At 41.9% G+C, this 14,911-nt stretch overlaps 1 protein-coding gene across 2 annotated transcripts in view; it reads left to right on the top strand.

Annotated features, from left to right (window-relative positions):
• Positions 1–671: 671 nt before the first annotated feature.
• Positions 672–14,911, top strand: part of TASP1 (taspase 1) — a 158,213-nt gene continuing 143,973 nt past the window's right edge. Inside the window, exons 1-4 of one of the 2 annotated variants that reach the window (XM_025211563.1) lie at positions 672–746; positions 2,897–3,050; positions 9,055–9,122; positions 14,402–14,470. In XM_025211563.1, the coding sequence (XP_025067348.1) occupies positions 2,963–3,050; positions 9,055–9,122; positions 14,402–14,470 (225 nt within the window). In that variant the 5' untranslated portion in view covers positions 672–746; positions 2,897–2,962. Of the gene's footprint in view, positions 747–2,896; positions 3,124–9,054; positions 9,123–14,401; positions 14,471–14,911 lie in introns of both variants that reach the window. The other variant, XM_006030033.3, reaches the window with a different exon arrangement.

Raw genomic sequence — 14,911 nt, 5'->3', positions numbered from 1 at the left:
CTTTTCTCAGTTTAGCTTGACGTCCGGATGCTGACGTCACTGCGGTGACGTCACGCGCATTGGCCTCACTGGAGCCCGCTGGAGCACAGCCTCTGGTGCTGTCTATCTCAGGAGCTGCCCTGAACACGGGCAGGGCTGTGCGGCTGACAGCCTGCAGGCCGCGCACGGCAGGCGAGGGGCTAAACTGCAGCCCCCAGGCTGCCTCCCAAGTGCTGCTCCTTCCATTGCTCCAACTGCTGCCCTCAGAGCCTTTCGGCTTCTCCCTTTTCTGGTGCATTTCTTGTCCAGACCACTGTGGGTGCGTCGGCAAGTCCCTGCAGGGTCTGAGATGCTAGGATCCAGGTGGCCCCATGAGGCAGGGCAGTTTGCCCAGCACCAGGACTGCCAGGTGGTTTCCCCAGATGAGAAAGAGTGGGAACCCCACACGGGGAGGCAGCGGGGTGGGAGATACTACGGGGCTGTGGGTTATAGCCCTATGCAGTGGAGAGGGCATGTCGGGGGATGCAGGGAAACCCAGGTTTTGGGGGTCGGGTGCACTGTGGGGGGGGACGCAGGGGAGCCCATGTGGCTGGCAGGCCGGGGGAGCGCAAGGGAGCCCATGTGGTGGGGGAAGTGTAGCAAAGCCCATGGGGTGGGGGGAGCATGCATGAGGCAACCCATTCATTGCTCAGCCCGGGGGGAGCCTGTGGTCTGCATGGAGGAGGCCCCTGACTGCTGAGAAATTGGAGAGTCCTTCCTTAATAAAAGTAATGTTCACATATTCTAAATATATTTAACGTGATGACATTTTGAAGGTAAATCTAGGACACCATATCAATAATAACCTAGTAATCTGACTAAAACTTGTGTCCAGTTCTTGTTGAAAATCAGTGACATTTGGACTCTGAAATCACTTAGAAGCTCTTGAAAATGTTCCTGTCTTCAAGTGAAAGTACTGCATCCAAGTACTTTCTTTTCAGACTAGATCTAATGGCTTCGTTTGGCTTTAAAATCTGACACACATAGTGTTGCTAAGGATGCATGCTTGCTGCGTTGAACGGCTTGCAATGAGAGGTTGTAGAAATTGGTGCCTTATAGGATTGGTAATAATAACTCCAGTGTTTCTAATAATTTAGACTTCCCAAGTGGTTTACTGCCTGTATGGGCCTGCTCATTCTGAGTTGGTGGTACCAGATAAGTTTCAATATCATAAAACCATTACTAATGGTATTTTGATTGTCAGCTAAGAGGCTGAGAATTGAATGACTGTGGAGACTTAATTTTCTTTAGCATACTGGTCTGCTGCATTTCTAGGGGTAAAGTTATGTGCCTTATATTTTTTGTTCCAGATTTGGAGATTTGGTTTAGATTTTATAAAGCACTTTCTTATTGTTTGGATACAGCTGTTTTTCTTGTTCTTCCCCTTCCCCTGTATCTAAATGTCTCCTTCTAATACTTTTTCACTTCAGTGGTATTTTAGGATGCAAGTAATTGGTATAAACTGTATTGTTTCTACTTTTTATTGAGCGTAGGTTCTTACCATTCTTGGGCTAAAGCTGTAGGTTCAACTGAGTTGCTTGTGTCAAAATTGCCTTGGTACTTTGACAGCAATTTTTGGTTATAGCACTTTGCTATACAAACAAAATTGATAGAGAGAAATATTGCAACGTGGTCTAATGTATTTGGTATTTTTCAGATGCAAGCCTACAACTGTTAGGTAACTCTGCTGTTTGGTTCTTGCCTTTGGGGAAAACTACTTTCTGTTGTACTTTCAGCTGTCAAAAGGAGCTTATATAGTATATACCATATGCCTGGAAAACTTGGCCTTATTATAGAAAGACTGTGAAAAAAACCCCCAGGAATGTTTTTTGCTACTTCAGGAGATAAATAAATAAACAAAATGAGATCCTTCCAGATTATCTCAAGTTAGAGTGGATGTTCACTGCTGACTATGATGGCTTCTATAATTCATCAGAGAAACCTTGTTTTTATTGTCTTGTCTTTGAAAAACTCTCGGTTCTGATGAGAGCTGGGAGTTATTTCAAGGAGGGTATTCAAGGAGAAAATTTGAGGAAAGGGAATTGATTGTGGTGTCTTTTAAGTGCCAGCTCCCAAGAACAAGCCATTTAGTAGAATTGGATCTCCATCTTTTCTGTTAATATATAGTAAAATATCTTTAAGCTCCATAAATGTCTTTACAAATGCACTGAATGTTCATAACTTATGTGGTTGCTAGACTGCCTATTCACAACATGTTTAATGTATACCTCTCTAAATAGAAGTATGTATGTACAAAATAACAGTAACAAATTACATTTTGTTTTCAAAAAAATAATTTTCCTCAACAGATAAATAATATCCCTCAAAGCAAGGAAATAAAGTCAAGCTATTTAATAGTTCCTATTATCTAGTCTCTGTCCTAGAGAGAATCACCATTTTGTTAGTTGTATTTTTTTTTTATATTTTCTGCACAACTCTACTTGCTAGAAAAATGCCTTTTTGAAAAATAAAGGCTGATATACTAGTGCATCAGTTTAGTAAAGATATGTTGAGCATATGGAGGAGAATAAAATGGGTGTTATCAAAGAAAAAAATATTTTACTTTGGCTAAACTTCTCAGTAGAGCTAAACTTTAGAGTCAAATCCTTAAAAAGGCCAGCAACATTGTTGGACTCAAAGTAAACCTAAGTGTCCCTGCTTCTAAATTGCAATATAATAAAATTACTTGGGGAGGTCCATAGTTACTCACATTCTATATTGTAAGCTGGCAAAGAAACTTTGTTAGCCCCTGATCTCAGTGGAAAAAAACTGACCCTAACTTTAATTTTAGATCTGCTATTGTTTTTGTGACATCCTTTTTCATAATTTATGGCCAATGGAAAGCAGTGCCTAAATTTTGCATGTGGCTTGCTTTTAGGATAAATCCTCTCCAGTACAACAGAGTTTACTTTTGGAAGGAAGCATGCCCTCTTTCGAATAGAAGATGGTGATCCCGAAGTATGATGATGGAGAAGGGGATGAGTTCAATAGAAGTGTTACCTTCCAACTCATCTCAGATTACAGCTGTAAAGGTGATCGTCAAAGAACATGAAACAAAGCAAACCCAAAGAGGGAAACGAGTGGGTTTTGTACTTGTACATGCAGGTAAGACATCCAAAGTTTGATGCACGTGGAACAGAAGAGCAGCATGCATCTACAGGATGCCAATTTAAATTCCATAATATGATATGGAGCTAGCTAAATTTATGAATTGGTTTGAGTTCTGGACAACAAATCTTTTATATCTTGTTGTAGAGAACCTATTTGGTAAGTACACTGGCCGGAAGCTCTCGGACACTTACTATTTAGATCCAACATTTAGATAACTTTTGGAAGTTCACAGATACTCTAATGCACAGAACTTTTGTTCGGTAATCAAAGAAACTAGATAGTAAACCGTAAATTGTATAGCAGTTTCTAGTAATTGGGAAGGTTGGGGAGTACACACAAAGGTTACTGTTTGACTTCAGGGTCCCTGTGTAGGAGAGATCCTCCAGCTAGATTTCTCCAAGGAGAAAAAGTTTCAGATTTTACTTGATTCTTTAAAACTCCTAACCGTCAGCTCAGTCAGCTTTGTAATATGTCATAGAACCATAGCAAATTAGGGTTGGAAGGGACCTCAGGAGGTCATAGAGTCCAACCCCCTGCTCAAAGCAGGACCTGCCCCAACTAGATTGTCCCAGGCAAGGCTTTGTCTAACCAGGTCTTAAAAACCTCCAAGGATTGAGATTCTACCACCTCTCTGGGTAGCCTGTTTCAGTGGTTTGCTACTCTCCTAGTGAGAGAGTTTTTTCCTAATATCCAACCTAAACTTCCGTTGCTGCAACTTGAGACCATTGCTCCTTTTTCTGTCACCCAACACCACTGAGAACAGTCGAGCTTCATCCTCTTTGGAACCACCCTTCAGGTAATTGAAGGCTGCTGTTAAATTGCTCCTCAGTCTTCTCTTCTCCAGGCTAAATAAGCCCCGTGGCTTCTCCTCATAAGTCATGTGCTCCAGCCTTCTAATCATTTTTGTTGCTCTCTGTTGGACTGTCCAGCTGGTCCACATCCTTTCTATAGTTGGGGGCCCAAATTTGGACACAGCACTCCAGATGTGGCCTCACCAGTGCCAAATAGAGAGGAATAATCACTTCCTTCAGTCTGTTGGCAACACTCCTACAATTCAGCCCAGTATGCTGTTAGCTTTCTTGGCAACAAGGGCACACTGTTGGCTCATACTCTGCTTATTGTCCACTGTAACCCCCAGGTCTTTTTATACAGAGCTGCTGCTTAGCTGGTCAGCTCCCACTCTGTATCGGTGCATGAAGGCTGTTCCATTGTAAATGCAGGACTTTGCACTTTTCCTTACTGAACTTGATCAGATTTCTTTTGGTCCAGTCCTCCAATGTGTTGAGGTCTCTCTGAATCCTAACCCTACTCTCCAGCACATCTACTGCCCCCAGCTTGGTTTCATCTGCAAAGTTGCTGAGGGTGCACTCCATCCCACCTTCCGGGTTATTGATGAAGATATTGAACAAAACTGACCCCAGGACTGACCCCTGGGGCACTCCACTTGATGCTGGCTACCAACTAGATGTCAATCCTTTGATTACTACCCTTTTGTGGCGGTCGAGTGGCAGGCCGGGGCTATGGCCAGTAGCCCGAAACGGCAGGTGGGTACTTTTTGACCGATGGAGCGGAATTAGGCACTGAAGCGTATTGGTTGTGTCACAACCCAAGGGTGTGATTTTGTTTGTGTGTGCTTCGGCACTGCTAAATTATTTCCCTCCACGAGGAGCTTTCTTTGCAGGGTGCATTTCTTAGTTGCAAAGAGAAATGCACGGTGCAAAGGAGTTCCTGCCATTCGCATGCAAATTTGTGTCCCACTATTGGCTGTTTCTAAATTATTCCCACGTGGCGGCTAGTGATTGGCTTGCTAGCCGTATAAGAGGCTTGAGCGGTTTCCGCCCAAGTTGGAGGACTCCGCAACTATCAGGAGGAGGAGAACTTCATGTCTCGTGAAGATCTCTAAGCGCTGCGGAGCCTATCGGACCCAGCGTGTACCTTGAGAAGGCTATAGGGGTCTGATCAACCTCTGGCCTCTCCCCGTCGCCGAACGATCCCTCGACGAACCCCTTCCCTGCGCGCAAGTTCCATGGAGCCTAGCAAACTTCGTGTGAGTGTATCCAGAGCTCTGTCCGGATTCGAGTCCTGCAGGTTTATCTTCCCGTCGCCGAAAACCCATTGCGACGTACTCTCGTGTTAGTTTTGTTTTATTTCCTGTCTGTAACTGCAACTCAAGCAAGTTTTCCTGCCTGCACCGCGACCATCTTCGGTGTAAGTAAAATAATCTTTAATCAACCGCTAAGCGTCCGTGCCTAATTCTAGCCCGCTGGCCTGCATTCCCCAACCCGCATGCCAGGGCTGCTGGCTACAGCCCGCCGCGCGCCCCCGAGGGCCTTGGACCGCTTGTTGACGTGGAGTCCTGGTAGGTGATCAGTCCACCAGGTATTCTCAGAGATACGTGTGGAGGATTGCTAGTTCTCTGAACTCTCTGAGTTCTCCTCCTCCGAGGTGTAATCAGTCCAGGTTCACTCTGAGATACGTTCGGAGTGCGCCGGGTTAATTCCCCTACTCCGAGGTATACGGAGTTCTCCGACGTGGAGACAGAGTTCTCCAAGCTGGACAGATATGCGGAGCTCTCCCAACGTGCTAAGCTGGAGAGATATGAGGAGTTCTGCAAGTTCTCTAAGTTCTCTCAGTTCTCCGAGTACTCCAACGTGGGCGGAAACTGATTTGCCTTTTATATGACTAACAAGCCAATCGCTAGTCACCAATATGAATAATTTGGAACCGGCCAATTGTGGGGTGCGTGTTTGCATAAGTTTTGGCGGGAACTTTTCTAAGCTGTAACTTTCCATTACTGTGGCATATAGTTACATAGCAGAATTTTCCTACTGTGACCTACTTTTCGCTGTGACCTAGTTTCTCCCTGTGCCATATGTATAAAAATTTTCCACCATGGCACAGGCATGCAGAATGATTGACAGCAGAATGTTCCAATATGGATCAAACCAAAGGAATGTTCCACTGTTCCATAGGCATACAACTATTTGGTTCTGACACCTTTGAGCCCAGTGATCCAACCAGTTTTCTATCCACTTTCCAGTCCATTCATCCAACCCATACTTCTTTAGTTTGTGAGAATGTTGTGCGAGTCTGTATCAAAAGCCTTGCTAAAGTCAAGGTATGTCACATCCTTCATCCACAGAGCCAGTCATCTCATTATAGAAGGCAATCAAGCAATCAGGTTGGTCAGACATGACTTGCCATTGGTGAATCCATGCTAACTGTTCCTAATCACTTTCTCCGAATGTTTAGATATGATTTCCTTGATGACCTGCTCCATGATTTTTCCAGGGACTAAGGTGAGACTGACTGGTCTGTAGTTCTCCAGATCCTCCTTCCCTTTCTACCCTGTTGGTGGCAGGTCACTTTAGGTCTTGTGAGTTTGTTTTGTCCAGTCTTTGATAACTCAGTACTTTTTTTGTGAGTTTAACTTCTGTTGAAAAATAGTTATTTGCTCAGGCCTCAGTGAGCTGCAACCTAACCCGGGGCAGGAAATGATGGAAAACAATTAACTTGTTTTGCTTGCATCTTATCCTCCCTGTTAGTTATAAACAGGTAGACGGTTCTCTTTTGGCTCAGACTTCCCCAGCTTTGTTTAGGACCAAGAGAATTGTATAGTGACTTCTTGCTGACTTCTTGCTTGACCTATCTCTTCATTTACTCTTAAGTATGAAAATATGTTTCAGCATTAGTGCAGCTGCTCCTTTTTTTTTCCTCCATCCCTACCCTTCCATTCCATTTTTGCTGCATCCAAATTAAGACTGGATTGGAAAAAACTAGAGGTGTCTAATTTGTGTTTTTTAGGGTAGTCTTTATGTTGCTGAGCAGGCAGAATTTCTGGTCAGCTAGTTAGAGCTTATCCATGATATTTTCTATCTTAGGCCCAAATACCTGTGCAGTTGCATGATTTGCATGTCTAGGGCTGGTTCTGGGCTGTGAGAGAGTCATGTTACTTGTAGAAATCAATGGGAGTTAGCTTCCTAAGTACTTCTATTGATCTCAGCCTGAGTGCACAAGAATACAGTCTATCAGTATATGAGCAATTTTCTCTCTGTCTCCCTTTCTTTGCTGTTTTTTAGTCTTGTTCTCATGACCTACCTATTACCCAGTTCCAAAACAGCAACTTGTTCCTCCAAACCGCCTACACAGTACCTTATTTCAAGATGGCAAGACTGTGTTTCATGGCGTTATGATCCAGCTTTGCAGACTTTTGCAGATGGGTCACCCCAGAGCTTAGTCTTCTGTACCTAATACATGGTGGGCTTTACATCAGCGCCAGTCCTACTTGTCAGCAGCCCGCATTAGCATTTGGAAACTTCTTTTTCTTCTCTGATCCAAATCTTGCAACACTTAATGTTTACAAGGGATACATTTTGAAGATGAGAGGGCTCTGGGGATAAGACTGGAAATGCTGGAGTTGCTGCACTACATTGTTGTCCTGGAAGTATGTCGTTTGTGCCTGACAGCATGTCACAGGTTGTGGAAAAACAAGCTTTAATGGTGATCTCAGCATCTTGTCTAAGGAAAACTCTTAGGATGAGCTGATATCCTAACTGATTTAACTTGTCCCCACAATACAGCATTGAACAAGGGGGACCACATAATCCATATATTGTGGAAGGTCTAACAATAAGGTATACTTTGAATGTCAATAAAGTATAAGAAAAGAAAGAAAGTGAGCTTGAGATGTGATGAAGTGAAATTGAGATGTGTGAACCAGTGAACTTCAGGACTGAAGAAATCCTGGTGCTTTTTTACCTAGGATTCTTCTGACCTGTAGCAGCTAATGTTTGCAGCTGCATTAGTAGCGATTTCCACCTCTGTTGCTTCGATTAAGGGTCCTAACTTAGCTTTCTAGGAGAAAATGCAACTAGGGCAGGGGAACAGCAGTTAAGCTGTTATATCTAGCTGATGATTTATGTTTAGCATGTGTTTCCTGACTATAGCTTGAGGTGACTCTTCAAGATTGAAGGGCTAAGAGCTGCTGTCTTCCGAAAACAAACAAAAAAACAAAATCTCCCAGGTAAACTGAACTTTGAAGGGCTTGCTCAAAGTTCCTGTTCAAAGACCTGGCTGTCCTGCCTTGAACAAGAACCAATGGACTTGCGCAGTATGCAGCAACCTGTTCATCATGTCATATCCTGTTTGTTTTAACTTCCTTCTGTTGAGAACTCAGTTAAGCTAAACTGACTGTTTAAGCAGGGATGGGACTTGTGGTGAGATGGGACCCTAGAGAAATGCTGCAAATAAGAGAAGGAAAAAAAATAATTTGCTAGTCTTTAAATATTTAAAGACTTATACATTTATGGATCCTGTTGTTACCATTTTTGCTGGTATAATAGAGCTCCTGCTCTGGTCATTGCTAAAATATTTTTTGACTGTGGAGGTGGGTAATGATGATGAACTAAGGGCAAAGTAGTGCTTAGACACAGCTTCAGAAGTTGGGGAGCAAACAAAACTAAAAGTGACCTGTCTTGAGACACAGCAATGACTGGGCAGAAGTAAGGGGTTTAAAAAAATGTAGTGGAGGCTTGAAAAAGTGGAAAGAGGGATAAGAAAGGAAGAATTTACAGACCAAAGATAAAAATAAACTTTGGAGTATGGCTTACACGCATTACCAATACAGCTATGACTTTTTGAATACAACTGGATATCCTAAATTCCCCATGGATGGAAAAATCTGGTATCTCCCAATGGGTGTTTTTAAAATGGATCAAATCTTTTATATATAATCCTGGGGCATGATTATACTTGAATGAATTTTTGAGATGTCTGGACATGTCCAATTTTTCATTAAGAAGTTTTCAGATACATGCATCTAATTCAGAATGTTTAAGATGACCTTGGTTATAAGTGCTGATGAAAAATATTTTGAGAGCTACTGTAATATTTTAATCTAATGTTACTTTTCTTCTTTAACCATAGGTGCAGGCTATCATTCTGAATCCAAAGCTAAAGAATACAAGCATGTTTGTAAAAGAGCCTGTCAAAAGGTATGACTTTTCCAAGTTCCGTATTTCTTTCCCCTCCCCCACTTCCTAAAGGACCCAGTATGTTTTAGGGAATAAAGTGAACTATGGCTTCATTTATATGTTTACTTGGGATAATCTTCTTAAACTTTTTATTGTTATACTTATGAATCCCAAAATTTATTTTTCTGTACTTACGAATATCCCAAAAAGGTAATTGCTTAGTGCAGAAAAACAAAAAAGTTGTATTCAAGATTAGTTAACACTATGCTGTGGACATAATTTAATGCATCTCATCTTATGCAATCAAAAGGTCTACACTGCTGTAGAGGAAAAAGAGAACAATCCAAAAGCAGCAACCCTATGTGTTCTAATGGAAGAATGAAGAAAGATGTGTAATATTGTATAATCCCATGTATTGCATACAAGAGTTAATAGCATTTTGCTATATGCATGCCCCCTTTTTAGGGAGGCAATGTGTTTGTTTGTTTTTTTTCTCATGCAACAACTTTTGAGTTTTCTGGGTTTCTTCAGATACATGTGGAGTCCTGATTTTTAACCTCTGATATAACTCTTGCTGCTTGGTTATAGGTTTACTACTTTCCCCATCCCTCCTTCCTTCCCTTTTACTTTAAGTACTGTATCAGTCATCTGTAAGCATCTGGGCAGCCTGGTTATTTTAAGATTTTTTTGGTGCTTTAAAAATTTTTTTTTTTTAATCCTTTCCCCTGTAAGGACTGAGTTTAGCACTTGGCCCAGCTGCTGTAGCTGATCTGTGGTAGAGCTTGGATTAAAACATGGGAAGAATTTCCTTTAATCTTCAATGTTGTGGATAGGACTGAAATATGTAACTTGCAATATAAGTATACTTATATTTTACTTGATTGTTCCAGCAGAAAACAGAATATTTTTAACAGATATTGACTTGGATGCAATATTATGTAAATGAGCACAACATGTGAATGGTGGTGTACCTACCTGTTGATGCTAGTTAAATTTGGGTCTCTGTCATAAGTGAGGCACAATCTAAGTGAGGCACAGTCATGCTGATAATGTTGTCCGCTGGCAAAAATTGCAAAATGCTTGCAAATTTTACTGTGTCTGAGGAAGAAACACAGATGGATCTGGCATCAATTAAAACTTTTCAACAAAACTTTTCTCTTTTGTATGATCTTTACAATTACAGCTTTGCCAAAACTACAAGTTGAAGTCAGGACACTAAATATATTGAAGCCAGTTATTCACATGTCACTTCAGTGCATGCCTTTAAAGTTCTGATGCAAACAGCTTTGAAACAGAATAATTCAGTTTGTTCTTCCAGGAAGTCTGGAGCTGGTAAACCTGGGAGCCCAGGCTTTACAACTTTTCTTCAGACTGGCAGTTGAGTAGCCTTATGGTCTGTGGAGGCTAGCACCTTCTGCCAACCATTTGATGGGTGGGCTGGCTGGAAACCAGGCAGGCAGAGGTGGCCAATCTGCTTTCTTGCTTGGTTTTAGTTAAAAGTTTAAGTGAAGTTGATACGTTTCCACATAACTTGTAGTTTCTGTTGAAGCAGCACTTTCTGATGGAATGATGTTCCTTTTGGAAAGCTTTTAGTTCTCGTCTCACGTACCTTTGTAAATTGTAAGGTAGCTCATCAGAGACAAAAATGATCAATTTAACTGTCCACTACAAGTACTTTAAAATGATGGTTGGATTAATTTTTATAATGCTTTTACTGAATGCTTGCTTATTAGAATGCTGTAGAATACTTAAATTAGCTCTAATAAAGTTCCAATCTCATTTTATAACTAACAGTCATTTCTTCTAAACCCCAAAGGAGCATAGTTGAAGGGTTTAGTACTGAAATCAGGTATTCTCTTTTACAGTTGTTTTCCAGTATTTCCAGTACAGTTATTACAGTAATTAACATAAGATCATAAGAATTGCCATTTACTGGGAGACCATAGGTCCTTCTTGCCCAGTATCCTGTGTCACACAGTAGCAGAGAGTGGATGTTGAAGGGAAGAGTGAGCTGGGTATGACCAGGGTTCCCCCTGCTCCCCCGTTCCTCTCTCACTTGCAGCCTTCAGCACTTAAGGTCTAGGAAGCTCTGATTCAGAGGCTGTATCCTAATTTCCATGCTCAATAGCTACTGATGCCCCTTTCTTCCAAGTATTTGTCCAATCCTTTTTTTGAATCTAGCTACGTTGTCAGCTTCCACAACAATGAGTTCCACACTTTAATTACGCGCTGTGTAAAAAAAGAACTTCCTTTTGTTACTTTAAAACTTACTACCTACTAGCTTTGTTTTGTGACCCCTAGTTCTTATATTGTTCAAGAGTAAATGATAATTTCTCATTAACTTTCTTTTTGCCACTTTGTATTTTGCAAACCCTTAATGTGTCCCCCCTCAAGCATCTCTTTTCTAAACTGAATAGGTCTAGCCTCTTTACTCTCTCCTCACAGGGAAGCCCCTCCCTACCACTAATCATCCTTGTTGCCCTTCTCTCTATATCTTCTCTATCCTTTTTGAGGTGTGGGGACCAGAACTGGGCAGCCTTCAAGGTGTGGACATACCATGGATTTATAAAGGGGCATGATGATACCCCTTTACAGTTTTGTTTACAGTTTCCCTTCTTAACAATTCCTAATATTTTGTTTGGGGGTTGTTTTTTTTTTTTTGACTGCTGCCAGGCACTGAGTTAATGTTTTTAGTGAACTGTCCACATTGACTCCCAAGTCTCTTTCCTGTGTGGTAACAGCTAATATGTAGAGCCCATCATAGCATAGGCATCGGTATTGTTTGGCTTATTTTTGGCCAAGTGTGTCACTTCACACGTATCTACATCTTTGAACTAATTTCTAATCTGTGAGTGGATGTTCCCTCTAAGTTCGTGACTATCTAACTTAGTTAACAGCCTCTGAAAGGGGACCTTGTCAAAGGCTTTCTGGAAGTCAACTGTGTCAACTGGATTGCCCTGATCCACCTGCTTATTGACACCCTCAAAACTCTAGTAGGCTGGTGAGATGCAATTACCCTTTAACAAAGCCATGTAGATTCCTCCCCAGGAAGTTATGTTTATCCATGTACTAAACAATTATTTATTATTATTATTATTTTTTTCCTACCAGTTTTCCAATAACAGAAGTTAGGCTCACCAGCCTGTAGTTCCCTGCATCCCTCCTAGAGCCTTTTTTAAAATATGGGAGTCACATTGGCAACCTTCCAGTCCTCTGTTTTGAGCGATAGGTTGTATACTTTAGTTAGGAGTTCAGCAGTTTCCGATTTAAGTTCTTCGAGACCCTAGGGTGAATGCCATCAGGCTCTGATGATTTGCTGCTGTTTATTTTATCAATTTCTATTGAAACCTCAATTTGGGTCATCTCCACTGACTTGTCCCCGGAGAGGAGTAGATCTGGTGAGGGAATTTCTCTAACATCTTCCACAGCAGAGACAGATGCAAGGAATGCATTTAGTTTCTTGTCAATGGCCCTGTCATCCTTTAGCGCCCCGCTTTTTTTATACTCTGATCATCCAAAGGCCCAACTGACTCATTGGTGGGTCATTGGCTGAAGTACTTAAAAAAAATACTGTTACCTTTTTATGTCTCATAAGTTTCTCCTCAAATTCTCTCTTAGCTTGTTTTATTATAGTTTTATATTTGCTTTGCCAGTGTTTATACTCTTTTTCTGTTTATTTTCTTCATTTAAGGTTTGTTTTCCATTTCTGCCTAAGTAGCTTCCTCATTTTGTCGTCTCCCTTTTTTAAAGGTAAAGGCTAATGTGGTAGACTTTCTTGTCTCCCCTCCTACGTGGTTTTCAAACTCAATTGCATTGTAGGCACTATTGCCTAGTGTCTTGGTCACACTTACAGTTTGCACCAAATCCTGTGCACTATTTAGGACTAGGTCAGGAATGGCTTTTCCTCTTGTAGGTGCCATAACTTTGACAAATTTGATCTCTGGATCATGGCCTGATGTTAGATTGACTTAGTCTATTTATGGATAGTTGAAGTCCCCCCATTATTACTGTGTTCCCTGTTGCCACAACCTGTCTTAACTCCCTTAGTGTTTCTAGCTCAGTACTGCTGTCCTGGTCTGGGGATTGATATCCCTAGACATACTTAAAAAAAAATTAAATCTGGGATCTCTATCCACAAAAATTCTACAGTACCTCTCTTATCCATTGAAATTACTCAAATAATTTTTGTTTGCTGTTGAGACCAACTGTAAGGCACCTGCAGATATTAAAGTAAAGGTGTTCATGGGATCTGATGTGGGATCCCAACAGTTGCATTTCCTGCCACACCAGATATGGGGATCGGGCTCCACCTGCACCAGCAAGTAGCAAGCTTGGCTCCCTGCGTTCCTGTGGCTGGGTGCTCTGATCAGGTGAAGGGATTCCCTCGCTGTGGGGCACTCCCAGCCTCCTCTGGAGCATACCTTCACTTGAAGGTATGGTAGGAACCAGCCACAAAGTTACTATTCAAAATCTGTACAATAACTTTGGAGCTTGTCCCTCATTTCATCGCACCATTAATTGATTGACTGTGTGGCCAGGTCACTAAAGATGAGGGTGCATTTGATTTAAAAGATGTGATTAACCAGCTAATTGCATTTTAAATGTAATGTCTGTTTGGGACCTAATATCAGTAACTTGAGATTTCATTTGATTCCTTAAGCGTGGGAGCCATCAAAGATCTTAAGGCAAACCTTGGATTGTTTCTTCTTGTACTGAGCTGACATCTATAGTTAGTTCCCACAACTGTGCTGGGAGCAGGAGTTGATTCCAGGCTATGTCTAGCATACCAGTTTTTCAAATTCATATTGTGTGTTAAACCTGTAACTATATAGTGCCTGAACAAAGGTAATACTGTTTTGCTTTGTATTTATGTATTGCTCAGCTTTAATCTTGCATTGTACTCATTTCTGTAACTAAATGTTTTGATAGCAGTCATTCTGATCTAGTCTAGTTTGATCCTTCATGTTAAGATAAGAGCAAAGGTAGATGTTACATACTTACTCTTCTTGGTTGGTATCTGAGAACTGTCATGAGTTGGAAGAGTTGTAACTTGTATTACTACACATTCAAACACAGACATTTGCTATTAAGATAGTGTGATCTAGTAGTACCTGAATAATATGATTTTGACTCCAGATCTTCATGATGCACACAAACTTCAATCTCCTTGTTTTGTGTCCTCCTAGATTGGAAGCTGGTTGGTGTGGGGATTCTGTTTCTACTCGGTGACAAAAAAAAAAGTTATTGTTGCTAGATATGTATCTAAATCTAAATTCTTCAACTAAAATTCTGTTTTCCAGGCAATTGAAAAATTACAGGCTGGTGCTCTTGCAACTGACGCAGTGACTGCAGCACTAATTGAACTAGAGGTATTTACTTTTATTCCAGAATTAACATGTTCATTTGGTTTATTGCTGTAACTCAGGACTGTTAGGCTATTCATTTAAACAGGTAGTTTACAGACAGTACTGTAGCACACGGGTAGGCAACGTTGTTTGGCCGGAGTGCTGAAAACCCCCACAATGCCTACCTTGGAAGGTGCCGGAGTGCTGGCATGCCAGAAAAACAAAATGACGTTAGGGGGTACATGGCATGATGCCCCGTGACCCCCCCAGCCTGGGCTCTGTGGTGGTCAGCAGCTACCCAAAGCCAGGGCCGGCTGCAGCTGGGAGGCTACAAACAGCTGCTGCCCTCTGGCCCTGGCCCCAGCTGATTCCTGGTCCTGGTGTCGGGGCCAGGGCTGGAGAGGGAGCAGCTGTTTGTAGCCTCCCGGCAGCAGCCGGGCCCACGCCCGGGGCGGCGGTGGGGGC

Source organism: Alligator sinensis, unplaced genomic scaffold (genome assembly GCF_000455745.1).
Source record: "Alligator sinensis unplaced genomic scaffold, ASM45574v1 scaffold1139_1, whole genome shotgun sequence".
NCBI classification, from domain to species: Eukaryota; Metazoa; Chordata; order Crocodylia; family Alligatoridae; genus Alligator; species Alligator sinensis.
The sequence above is the reverse complement of the archived record's forward strand: the minus strand, read 5'-3'. Positions and strand labels throughout refer to the sequence as shown.